The 12,437-nt window shown below is 33.4% G+C and overlaps 1 protein-coding gene across 2 annotated transcripts in view; it reads right to left on the bottom strand.

The window, feature by feature from the left end:
- RGS18 (regulator of G protein signaling 18) overlaps positions 1-10,873 on the bottom strand; it is a 28,798-nt gene extending 17,925 nt beyond the window's left edge. Inside the window, exons 1-3 of one of the 2 annotated variants that reach the window (XM_033200625.1) lie at positions 10,558-10,873; positions 9,984-10,085; positions 8,868-8,929 (exon numbers count right to left, since the gene is read on the bottom strand). In XM_033200625.1, coding sequence (XP_033056516.1) covers positions 8,868-8,929; positions 9,984-10,085; positions 10,558-10,676 — 283 coding nt within the window. In that variant the 5' untranslated portion in view covers positions 10,677-10,873. The remainder of the gene's footprint in view (positions 1-8,867; positions 8,930-9,983; positions 10,086-10,557) is intronic. The other variant, XM_033200626.1, reaches the window with a different exon arrangement.
- Positions 10,874-12,437: the final 1,564 nt, after the last annotated feature.

The raw sequence follows: 12,437 nt of genomic DNA, 5'->3' as shown, positions 1-12,437 counted from the left end.
TTTACCACCTATACTTACTTAATCTTTCAAGTTGCTAAAGTATTTGTCCTTTTTCTAAGTTAATACCCATTTTTTACTAGACTTAATTCTAAACAACATTCTCTTAATTTATCTGATAACTATCTTCAGAGCCAACAGATTCTTTCTAAGTTTCTAAATATAATTCTAAAATGTCTTATTTCTTATTGCAGGGTCAGTATCTTAGTATGCTTTGCTTGAGGGTTGCTATAAAGTAGATTTCTGAAGAGAATTTCTTGACTGGATATTAAGAAATAACTGGAAGCAGGATAGCAAAATAATTGTAAGAAGATTTTCAGGTAATCCTAATTAAAAAGAAAGTAAAAAGTAGTCATATGGAAATGTGCCCTCTGCTGATATTAAAAAAGCATACCATTGGGTGTTATTGATCTGTTTGTTTATGATAGAGTCCTGCCTTTCCCCATTTCACAATAAGAGGCATTTTATCTTGTCCTTCCTTGTTCCTCAGTCACTATTCAAATGGAAATTAAAGCAAAGTTTGCACAATAAAATGCCAGTTACATTACAAGGAAAGAACAACCTGTTTCAAGGCCATATTTCCAAAGAGGAAAGAAAGTATGTTTTATTTGGCTTATAAAGTTGCACTGACCCAGTGAAGGCATAAACGTTTTCAATTTTAATCTATCGCACTCTAGCCATATGTTAAGCATAAATATGGATTGATCAGTTTTTAAATATCAAATTATTCCTAAGGTGAGTTATTAAATAATCTTCATGATTTCAGAAGAATATGAACATTACTTCTATAATTAACAAATCAGAATTATAATAAATTTTTTGTACTGTCAGCTAAAAGAAAATGCCAAGAAGCCAGATAGCTGAAATTGTTATTTATTAAAATAACTTTTTAACGTACCCTTTAATTACTGATTTAAAAACAAAACAAAACAAAACAAAACAAAACAAAAAAACTTAGTCTGAACCTGAGAACTGTGTTATATATTTAAACAGTATTTACACAAGCTAGGAGTTTTGAGTGTCCGTTAAGGTCTTAGCACATGCTATAGGCTTTTTATTGGCACAATTCCATTTAATTTTCACATCAGCCCTATGGAGTAAGTCTTGTACTCATGTTTATAGATGAAGAAGTTGACGTTCAGAGAGTTAACTTGCATTAAATCTTACAGATGGTAAAAGATAGTGCAAGTTCTTGAACCCAGGTTCATCTTATTTAAAATTACAGGACCTTTACAAGTAAACTGCCATTAAGAAAAAGTCCCTACTGTTGAGGAACATGGAGATAATGGTCAAGACAGGCATGTATGAACCAAGGACTGAGGAAGGACAATTAAAAGAGTGACTTATTCTGTCCAAAGTAGCAGAGGAAAATCAGCTTGCATAAAATTCAAATAGAAGTCTTCCAGAAAATAACATAAACATTATTTCAAATAGGGTCCTTCACTAATTCACAAGCATGAGTGTCGACTCTGTGCCATCTGCTGTGCTCTGAGATATTATGCAAAAGCCCTTTGTTACCATGGTTAGTCTTGTGCTTGATACAGATATTCAAAGTGAAGTCAGCGTACTAGTACCAAGAAAAGCGCTATGTATGTTCTGAGTGCTCACGATGCATTAACTAAAGTAAATGGATTTTGTTGGCATAATATGAATATAATAGTAAAGGAAAAATACGAATTCAAGAAATGAATAAAGGATGGATGAGAAAGAAGTTTATTAATTAACATTTTAGGTAAATAACATTTTAAAAAGTAATGTGCAATGCTGTGCAAGATTATCCCAGCACATTAGTTACTTCCTGTTTCTCTTACTTTGGGCAGCTGCATTAAGTCAGTTCACAATGGAACCATTTCTCATACAGAGGCAGTAACTTACTAAACAGTCCTTTAGAAGGCGGCAGTGGTGAATGCAGCTGCCAAAAGTGCTTGATAGAACCTGGGATTAGAATTCACACTGGAAGAAGCTGGCTCAATGTGTCATACAAATATGAAATGCTTGTAATTGCATGTTTCTAAATTGAAACTCTGGCATCTGTTGGAGTATTTTTCTGATGCCAAGAAACCAAATGAAACAAAAAGTCAAGAAAATCTGAAGTTGGAAACCCAAGTACCGTATAATATCCGAAGTACTAAGTTGCATTGTTTCTTCTGTAACATTAGGCTTTGTAGGTCTGATTTGCCATAGAATGTGGTTTCTTTTGCCATAATGAATGGTTTATGTGATCCGTTATAATTTGGACTGGATTTTATTTATTTTTAATCTTTAGATAAGAAGTTGAGTGCTTGTTGGCCAGGCATGGTGGCTCACGCCTGTAATTGCAGCACTTTGGGAGGTCAAGGCAGGCGGATCATGAGGTCAGGAGTTCGAGACCAGCCTGGACAACATGGTGAAACTCCGACTCTACTAAAGATACAAAAAATTAGCCGGGTGTGGTGGTGGGCGCCTGTAATTCCAGCTATTCGGGAGGTTGAGGCAGGAGAATAGCTTGAACCCGGGAGGCAGAGGTTGCCGTAACCTGAGATTGCATCATTGTGCTTCAGCCTGGGGTGACAGGGTGAGATTCAATCTCAAAGGAAAAAAAAAAAAAATTGAGTGCTGGTTATGGTTTAGCTTGAGTCAGAAATTTAAATTTTTAGAGCAGTGGAATTCTTTATCTTGCAGAAAATTGGTAACCAAAAATTAGGAACTGTAACTTGAAAAGCCACAAGGTAAAAAGTATAAGAAAAAGTACTCATTTCCTTTTCCAAAAGTGAAGTACACATTTCCTTGCAGTCTTTACTCAAACTTAGCAATAAGTATTTTCCAAAGTATAGTCAGTTTGTATTTTTAAATCCAGGATGTGCAATGACTTACATATTCTACTTCCATCCTACATGTTACAAATTATTTTCAGAAATTACTTAGAACCACAATTCAGAGTGTAAAAATTTCAAATAAATAGTTATTAATAAAAAGGTTGGCCGGGCGGGGTGGCTCACGCCTGTAATCCCAGCACTTTGGGAGGCCGAGACGGGCGGATCATGAGGTCAGGAGATCGAGACCATCCCGACTAACACGGTGAAACCCTGTCTCTACTAAAAATACAAAAATTAGCTGGGCGCGGTGGCGGGTGCCTGTAGTCCCAGCTACACGGGAGGCTGAGACAGGAGAATGGCGTGAACCCGGGAGGCGGAGCTTGCAGTGAGTGGAGATCGCGCCACCGCCACCGCACTCCAGCCTGGGCGACAGAGCGAGACTCTGTCTCAAAAAAAAAAAAAAAAAGGTTAAAACTATTGTAGTTTTTAGCAATGACTGGATTAAAGGGTACACATGGAAGAGGAACAGTTATGTGGTAGTGGAAAGATTTTCTAATTGATAGAAATTCCCCTCATGAGATATAACATTTTCATTCAGATAAGCACTTATCAACAATGTGAGCTGGTTAGAACATCTTTCCATAAGTTAGCCTTCTATATTCTAGGTGTGCACTTACAAAAGCCTGCGAAACTTTTGATAAGGTTTATGGCTGACAAAAAATGGCTAGGCGCGGTGGCTCATGCCTGTAATCCCAGCACTTTGGGAGGCCGAGGCAGGCGGATCATGAGGTCAGGAGATCGAGACCATCCTGGCTAACATGGTGAAACCCCATCTCTAATAAAAATACAAAAAATTAGCGTGGCGTGGTGGTGGGCACCTGTAGTCCCAGCTACTCGGGAGGCTGAGGCAGGAGAATGGCCTGAACTCGGGAGGCAGAGCTTGCAGTGAGCCGAGATCGTGCCACCGCCCTCCAGCCTAGGCGACAGAGCAAGACTCTCTCTCAAAAAAAAAAAAAAGTTCAAACTCTACTCTATTCTCTTTACAAGTCTCGTTCATCCTCCTCTGTTTTGCTCTGTTTTGCATGTATTACAGGCATCATTATCTTCCTATTACAATAAAAATGAAATCTAGAAATCTTTGGCTCATCCTTTTTTGTTTCCTATTCCTTCATCTTGTCACTCTATAACATACATACACATTGATTAAGTCAATAAGTTTATTCATTTTGTTTTTTTTTTCCTAAGAGGGTCCTTACTTTGAGTTTAGCTTTTATATAACAACTTTGTAGATAGTCCATATTACATGCATGGAATTTTACCTTTCTAACCATCAGAGTTATCTTTTTAACAAACAAAGGCTTCCAAAGTTTGTTCCCAACTTAATTATATAATGTGTTTATTACTCTTTGCCTCAAAGTAAACTTACTGCTTTTCCAGATCATGTCAAAATCTCTTAGTACTCTAAGCGTTTCCTTGCCTTTATCTCAGGAATTACCTTTTCTTTTGACAACTGAATTATTGCATACATCTATTTGATCACTTTTAGTGATCTTCTAAAGCCTACATGATATACTGCAAGTTCTATATAATATTTTAAAAACTATTTAGCGAGTTATTTTAGAAGTTATATATTATACAGCAGTGTCATTTTACTTTCAAGGGTGCCTTACACAGAGCCATATACATATATGTAAACAAATAAAAACACATATGTGTGTATCGTATACCTCTATATTTTACTGGCATCAATTGATTTCATAAGTTCAAATTGATAAAATTAACTTTTATAAAGCCAATCAGTGAGAAGACTGATAAAACTAAATTAAAAATTTATGATTATGAATGACAGATACAGTTTGATATTTCATTTTTGATTTATTACTACTTTTTACATTTAAATAGCCCTTAGAAATTACTGGTTTATATATATATATAGTATTAAACTACAAATTTTTATTATTCATTTTGAAACTTCAGACAAATTTGACAATAAATATAAATAGCAAAAAAAATATATATATATAGACTTACAGCTCCATCAAACCAAATAAGAAACAGAATTTAAATTATTGATGGACTTCATTGTGTTAAAATTTACTAAATAACATTCTTGAGATCATTTTCTAAAGTATTTTATTCTACAATAGATTTGGATTTACAGACATATTTTGCAGAAGGTAGTACAGAACGTAGTACAGATTTAGAAGAAGGTAATACGCCCCCCATTCGATTTCCCCCTGTTATTAACATCTTACACTGGTATGGGACATTTGTTGCAATCAATGAACCAACACTGATGCATATTTTTTAACTGAAGTTTTTACTTTATTCATTTTTTTTTAATTTTAAAAGAGTTAAACTATGTGACTAAAATTTGAATAAAATAGAATTATCAGAACACCTCCCTGAATCATTTGATTTTTGTGGAATAGAGCAAAAATCAGTGACCTTTCTGTTTTGGTCTCATGGATATACTGTCTGTCTCCCTAAGCCACCATCCCTTTTCAAATTGTATTTTTCAGTAGAGAGTTATTTTGGTTTTAATTCCCTAACTAAATTACATTGTTTTACGCCCCATTTCTATACTGATTCTCTGCGTGGATGGTCTCCTTCTCTCCTTGTTCAGCTAGTGAATTTTGATTAATCCTCTAAAATCTAATGTAAAAATCATCTATCCTGTGGTTTCATTCCTAAAACTGCTAATAATCAGTTTATGATGGTTCTAGTATTAACTGTTTTTGTCAAATTGAACACCCAAATTTCCATTGTATTTGGTTTGATTTATCACTTCATTTCCCATTTGACTAAACTGAATAAATTTTGTTTCCTTTTAATAGATATACAGAATTTGAGAAAAGTATGCATTTTATAAAATAAAATTTTATAAAAGGAAATTTTGTAAAATTTGATAGAGCAAGGTCTTTCTTGAAGTGTCTGTGTGTATAGGATCTTTCTCTTTAAATACACACACACACACACACACCACACACACACACACTCCTAGACTCAAGTAAATAGAAAAAAACTGAATTTAACAATTGCAAACAAAAGACTTGTTTTAGGTGATTATTTTAAGCTTTATAATTTAATATTATTATAAGCATTGTAATAAAAAATAATTGGATTAGGAAAGATTGAGTAAAATAATACTAGTAGTATAAATTTTGTGAATTCAATAGATTATATTTAGCGTTGTAATCATGACAGGTGGTGATATCCAGTGGGTTAGTGTTGATTTCTTTAAATGTATCTCTTCTTGATTTAAATTACAGATAGTTTGCCACTCTTTAATATTACCAGTAGAGAAAAGAGAGAGTAGCAGATTCGATTTTGTCCTTTTGCTTTTTACCACTTTTAAAGAAGAAAGATTACAGAATGCTAGATGAGGATTTTCTGTAGGACTAATTACCCTGCTAAATCTTTCTATGCTTTGAATGAGTAATGAAACTATGATGAAATTATTATATACCAATTTATTAAGTGAAAACAATCCTGTCTATATGTTATTGTCAATTGAAATTTTAACCCTCTAATTGATCGTCATCCAATTGTAAGTAGACTGGAAACAGAAAAAAAGATTATTAAGCTGGTTAGTAATTATTATTTTTTATAATAGCAGTTATCATTGGCATTTGTGTAGTGTCCAAAATTTATTGGCTTCTTATTCATCATCTCATTTAATCCTGACAGGAATCTATTTCTGTTGGAGCTAAAAACGTTATCTTCATTTGCAGTCGAGGAAGCTAAAAGTCAGAGTGATTAAGAAGCTTAACTAAGATTATACAACCATTTATGTTTTAGGAGAAACCTAAAACTTAAATTTCACTGGAATTCTGGACTAACTTCTAGAAACAAATTCAGTTATATTATTTTTCAGGGGATGTGCTAAGTTTAGGTATCCACAGATGAAAAGACGTATGTTTCCTTCTAATAAATACTTACATTATAAAGGAATTAATCCCAGTCCTATTTGTTTTTGTTGTTTTGTTTTGTTTTCTCCATCTCTGACTGATGAAGAGTCTAAAGGGCAGTGTGGTACCAAAATGTTGAATATAAGAGATTTTAAAATAAACACATTTTGGGAACATGAATTATGGAAGCAAGTTTTACACCAGTTATTGTAATTAATCTATAAAGAACATATCTGAAACTGAACCAAGACAGTGGGAGCAAGAAAGTGAGTACGGGGGAAGTTTGACACGGATTTGGCAAGAATTTTAACAACAGTTTAGAAATTATTGTATACGGGGGCTGGGCACAATGGCTCACACCTATAATCCCAGCACTTTAGGAGGCCTAGATGGGTGGATCACTTGAGGTCAGGTATTCGAGACCAGCATGCTAAAAATACAAAAGTTAGCCAGGTGTGGTGGCGCATGCCTGTAATCCCAGGTACTGCAGAGGCTGAGGCACGAGAATCCCTTGAACCCAAGAGGTGGAGGTTGCAATGAGCCGAGATCATGCCAGTGCACTCCAGCCTAGGCTACAGAGCAAGACGCTTGTCTCAAAAAACAAAAACAGAACAAAACAAACACCAACAAAACAAAAAAGAAAACAAAACAAACAAAAAACACCAACAAAGGAATTGTATACTGGAAATGAAGACAAGTGAATACAGAAGTTGAGGAAGGCTGTTTAAGTTACTTTTCCCAAAAATAGGAAGTGATAGTAGCTAGCATTAGAGTGAAATACAAGGAATAAATGTTAAACTTTGTCAGCTCAAAATTTCTTATCACTACTCTCCATTCTCATTGATTACATCCTTACCTAAGTTTAAGCCTTGATTTCTCTACTTATAAATATTACAAGTTAGAGGCAGATATCTGCTTTCACTGGCAGAGGGAAAGTTTTCGGGTATCATCTACTGATAAAGAATTTTTATATCACTAAATTCAGGAGAACATGAAAAGGTCACCAAGACCTTATAAAGAGTTGAACAATTAAGGAAGCGAACAAAACAAAACAAAAAAAAGTATGTCAGAAAAGAAAAGTTGTTGTTACATTAAATGGAGCACAGTATTTGAGGCTGAATTACAAATATTCCACTCCCAACTGATCTGGCAACAGGAATCCTTTTTTTCAGCAGACCCCTTAAAATTGTGAAATGCACGGGCAATGCTACAAGGAGTAGTTAAAGTAGTCTGGCTAACCTCATCTTGGAAGGGTCTTGGAAGAGCTGGGAAATGATTGTATTTTAGACAAAGACTAAGGTAAGAAACTGGACAAATTGAAGGTGCAAAAAAAAAAAAAAAAGCTGTGGGCTTGAGGTGGATGTTTGTTAATGATAAAACATTGCTTTTTTTTTTAGCAGACTCTGACAAGTTCAGGGTGGAGAATAATAAATCTGTGATTGCCTAGCCACATCACCTGCTCAGTTCAGTCTTTTTATCTGAAAGAAAGCATAGAATGAACAAAGATAACAAAGTTCACTCACTTGCTACCTTATGTAAATTGATCCTAAAGAGTGACAGTCCAGGGGGCCTGCCTCCTAAGCCAGGCTATATTATCATAGTGTTCCAGAGTCAAATGAGGACTTGATGCTTGTCCTCACCCTCCATCTCATAGACAAAGCTCCACCTTAAATACACACTCGATTCTCAACATTTCTACAAAATTTTGCTTTAAAAGTAGACAATTGATGTGAAGTACAGAATGAAGAATTTATAAAATTTTTTAAAACTATGTTTTTGTGGGTTTCCTGAATGTGCATCAAAGAATTACTTTATATTTTTAATCCCTGAACAATGAAACTAACATGAATAGTTTGTTAATCATGAATTTAATGAAACCGAGGGTTTCATTCAAAAATCAGAAACATTTAAAAATTGAAACTAGCTACAGTATAAATAACTAATATTTCATCCACAGTAGATAATTCTAAACAAAAAGAGAACCTTAAAATTTTTCATCATTTGAATTTTCTGTTATTTAGTTACTTCTGTTGATCAGAAAATTGAATTACTGAAAATTAACAATCAGACAAAAATTTTGTGACTTATTGTTTCATATAATTACATGCACAGTTTGTGTCATTTTCCATTAAGCAATAAAGCATTTGGTGAAAGTACCACTAACCTCTATGGGAAAGCAGTTTGTCAAATGATTCACCCCATTTCACTGCCTCTTCAGGGGAGACTCTGTACAAGAAACAAAATGTTTTATAATGGAGTGTGCAGAAAGTCTGTTTATGAATCTGTTCTAACATATGCTATTGTACTGCTCTTTTCAATTTTATTTCACAGTTTCTCCTCTTATGATAATATAATGAAAATTGTATTTACATTAGAAACTTTTAAAACATTGTTCAATTTTGTTTTAGAATTTGTCTGTTGAATAATGTGTTAAAATAACATTAATTTTTTTCTCATGGATATGTGGGTTGTTTTATTTTTTAATTAAAAATTAATCCTTTGTTAGGTTAAAAGGCACAGAGAACAAATATAAAGAAATCAGGTCAACTATCTGTTTAAATTCAGCAAGTAGAAAAAACTAAAGTGACAGTATCTTTCAGTTAAAAAAAAGATTATACTGCAATTTCCTTGAAGTTGTAACCACATTAGGCTGCAATTTTTTTTTTAAACGGATACAGGAAGTTTGACTAATAAAGTTTCAACGGGATAAGAAATATAAGATATTTTACTACAAGAAATATTCTAGAGATGCTGATAATGTGGAAAATTGAATATATTTTCTTGGATTTTTTTATTATACTCAAATTTGGAAGAATTTGTATGAAACTAGTTTATACATTTTTTGCATTTTCCTTTTGAATTAAATAAATGTTAAGTATTAAAAGACATTATTTGTGCTTTACTTGCTATAATGAGAGTTTTTTCAAACTACTGAAAAAGGAATGAATAGCTCCCTACTATGACAATATTGCATTGTGAAAACTCTTAAATTAACGAGCATTTTATCAGGTTATAAGGAGTAAAATATATCATTTAAAACTGACAGGTATATAATTTTAAAAGAGCAGCTTTAAGTGTTCATGTGATTATTCAATGCAAGCGATTTAATTCAAGTGGTTTAATTTTATGACATATTTCTAGTCTCTTCAAATGAAATTTCTAACTTTCCTTAAACTACTGTGTAATTTTGAATAAAACAGAAATCCCTAACTGCATTTTTCTTAAATCTTTAATGATAGAATCAGCAAAATCTTCCTCAAAATACTGAAAATTTATTCACCTTGTTTCTTTGGCCAAGTGCCCAGATCTACTGGAGCAGGTGTCTTCATGAAACTCAGGTTTCTGCACAAGAAGACTTAGTCTATTTCTTTTTTCCTTAGCTCTGTAATAAAAAGGCCTTCGTGTCAGGACAATGTAGATGACAGTTAAAATCTCTCCTGCTGACTACCAGAAAATTTTGTAATTGGTAAATACCCACGCCTACCCAAACCCACTCCTACACACTTAAATATTGTATTTGTGTAGGAATTAGGCTAACATATGGAAATGTTTCTCCTTTTGTTCACCGACAATCAAGTATTTGAGATTATATTTCAATAAAGATTGTACTAGTTCCTCTGTGTGGCTAAAATTGTTACACTTTTTTTTTTTTTTTTTTTTTTTTTTTTAATGAGAACACTAGATTTCACAGTTAGTTGTTTACACTTAAGAAATAAAAAGGTGTTTTTTCCCGAATTATAACAATGCAATCAATATATTTTCCACCCAATAGTTCAAAAACAAGTGGTAATGAATCTTCAACCTCAATTATACTTTTAAAAGTATAAGGCTGACTTAAAATTGTATAATTTTACCTGATTTTGGCTTCTTTGCTTGTTTCTTCTTTTCCTGAACCATGTATTAACTTGAAAAAAGTTTTTTCTTTCGATTCACACATATTTATTTGAGAAAAGAAAAACAATGTTGTTTCCATCTTCCCTCTAAAATGAAGAGATGTCTAATTTATTACATCCTTCTCTAGTTCATTTGTTAATGCTATTCCATACATATACATAGTATAATAAAAAGTTATCACAACTCTTACAAGAGCTGTGTTTCTTTCTGCCTCTGCAGAAATGCAGAACTGAGGAAATGAAGTACAGTTTGGTCCTAAGTTGTTTAGGGAAATGATACCACAAATTTGCAAAATGACTCTTGGTCTCCAAGATAAAGACTAGTATTACCACAGTGCAACTTCTCGTTCAAGTTTGCACAACTAGAATGGTTCTTTAATAGACTCAAAAACACTGTCATTTCCTACAGGAACTTTTCAAAAAGTTTTTAAGTGTGTGGACTGTGTGTTAAAATGTGTTATGACAAAGTATTATATCAAACACTAGGAGATATTTTCCCCAGTTCTTAAAAAAGTATTTTTCTTACTGTTGTTACATGAGTTAAGTAAATCACATTTAACTGACATAAGATTATGTAATGTTAATCACATTGGCTTAAAATATTGTAACAAAATAAGACAATAGATCAGAATTTTATGGTTAAAAAAGATTGTAGAAAGCATTTAATTTAATAGTGTTGGGCCAGGCACAGTAACTCATGCCTGTAATCCTAGCACTTTAGGAGGCAAAGGTGAGCAGACTGCCTGAGCTCAGGAGTTCAAGACCAGCCTGGGCAACATGGTGAGACCCCCCGTCTCTACTAAAAAATACAAAAAATTACCCAGGCATGGTGGTGCGCAACTACAGTTCCAGCTACTCAGGAGGCAGAACCACGAGAATCCCTTGAACCTGGGAGGCAGAGGTTGCAGTGAGCTGAGATCATGCCGGCTACTTCACTCCAGCCTGGGCAACAGAGCAAGACTCTATCTCAAATAAATAAAGTTTTAAGCACAGATCTATAGAATGATTTTAGACATTTTTGAAATTTTTATCAGTCTGTGATGAAATGGAGAAAAATAATATGAAAAGTTTTTTTTCTTAAAGCTTTATTTTAATTCCTTTGATATAAAGGACTTTGCTATTTTAAATTTGCTCTCCTGACTCTTTTGTTGTTAAAATGTTCCTTATAATGTAAAAATGTTCTTTATAATGACATGGATTAAGTAGACATGGTAGTTTTTATGTTTTCTAATGTCTTTATTTAAAAAAAGTCGACAACTTCAAATTGGTTTAGCCTCCACTTCTTTCACTGTTTAATGGAATCCAAAAGTCTTACAAATGCAGTTCTAGTCCATAATTCAAATTTTATTGAAAAATAAACCAAAGTTCACAGGTATTAGGTAATTTAATCTTACAAAGTTTCACAGACAGTGCAGTGGAAAATCTGGAGTTATCAGAGCCTTTGATCACCTACTATGTTCTTTAGTCCTTCCAAGAACCTTTAATCTCCAGTAGTGAATGCTTTCATCTAAAATGGTATATATTGAAAGCTAAGTTATACAAACCTAAAAGAAAATTTTATTTTCAGTCTTTTTGAAGTATTGCTTTACCAAGACAATTTATCAGGGATACCTGCTAAAAGCTCAAAACATTTATTTATATGAATTTAAAGAATATCTAGTATGTATTTATACGTATACCCCCTGATTCCATGACTTGTACTTCGAGCATATTTTAAATCTCTCAACTTGGCTGATAATTGAAAAATATTATGTATGATGGCATTTTGCATTGAGCTTATGCTGGAACTGGATGCTGATAATGCAGATTATGCTTCCACCCTGCTGTGCCCTAGTAATGGT

The sequence above is a fragment of the Trachypithecus francoisi genome, unplaced genomic scaffold (assembly GCF_009764315.1).
Source record: "Trachypithecus francoisi isolate TF-2019V2 unplaced genomic scaffold, Tfra_2.0 Lachesis_group5, whole genome shotgun sequence".
NCBI classification, from domain to species: Eukaryota; Metazoa; Chordata; class Mammalia; order Primates; family Cercopithecidae; genus Trachypithecus; species Trachypithecus francoisi.
The sequence above is the reverse complement of the archived record's forward strand: the minus strand, read 5'-3'. Positions and strand labels throughout refer to the sequence as shown.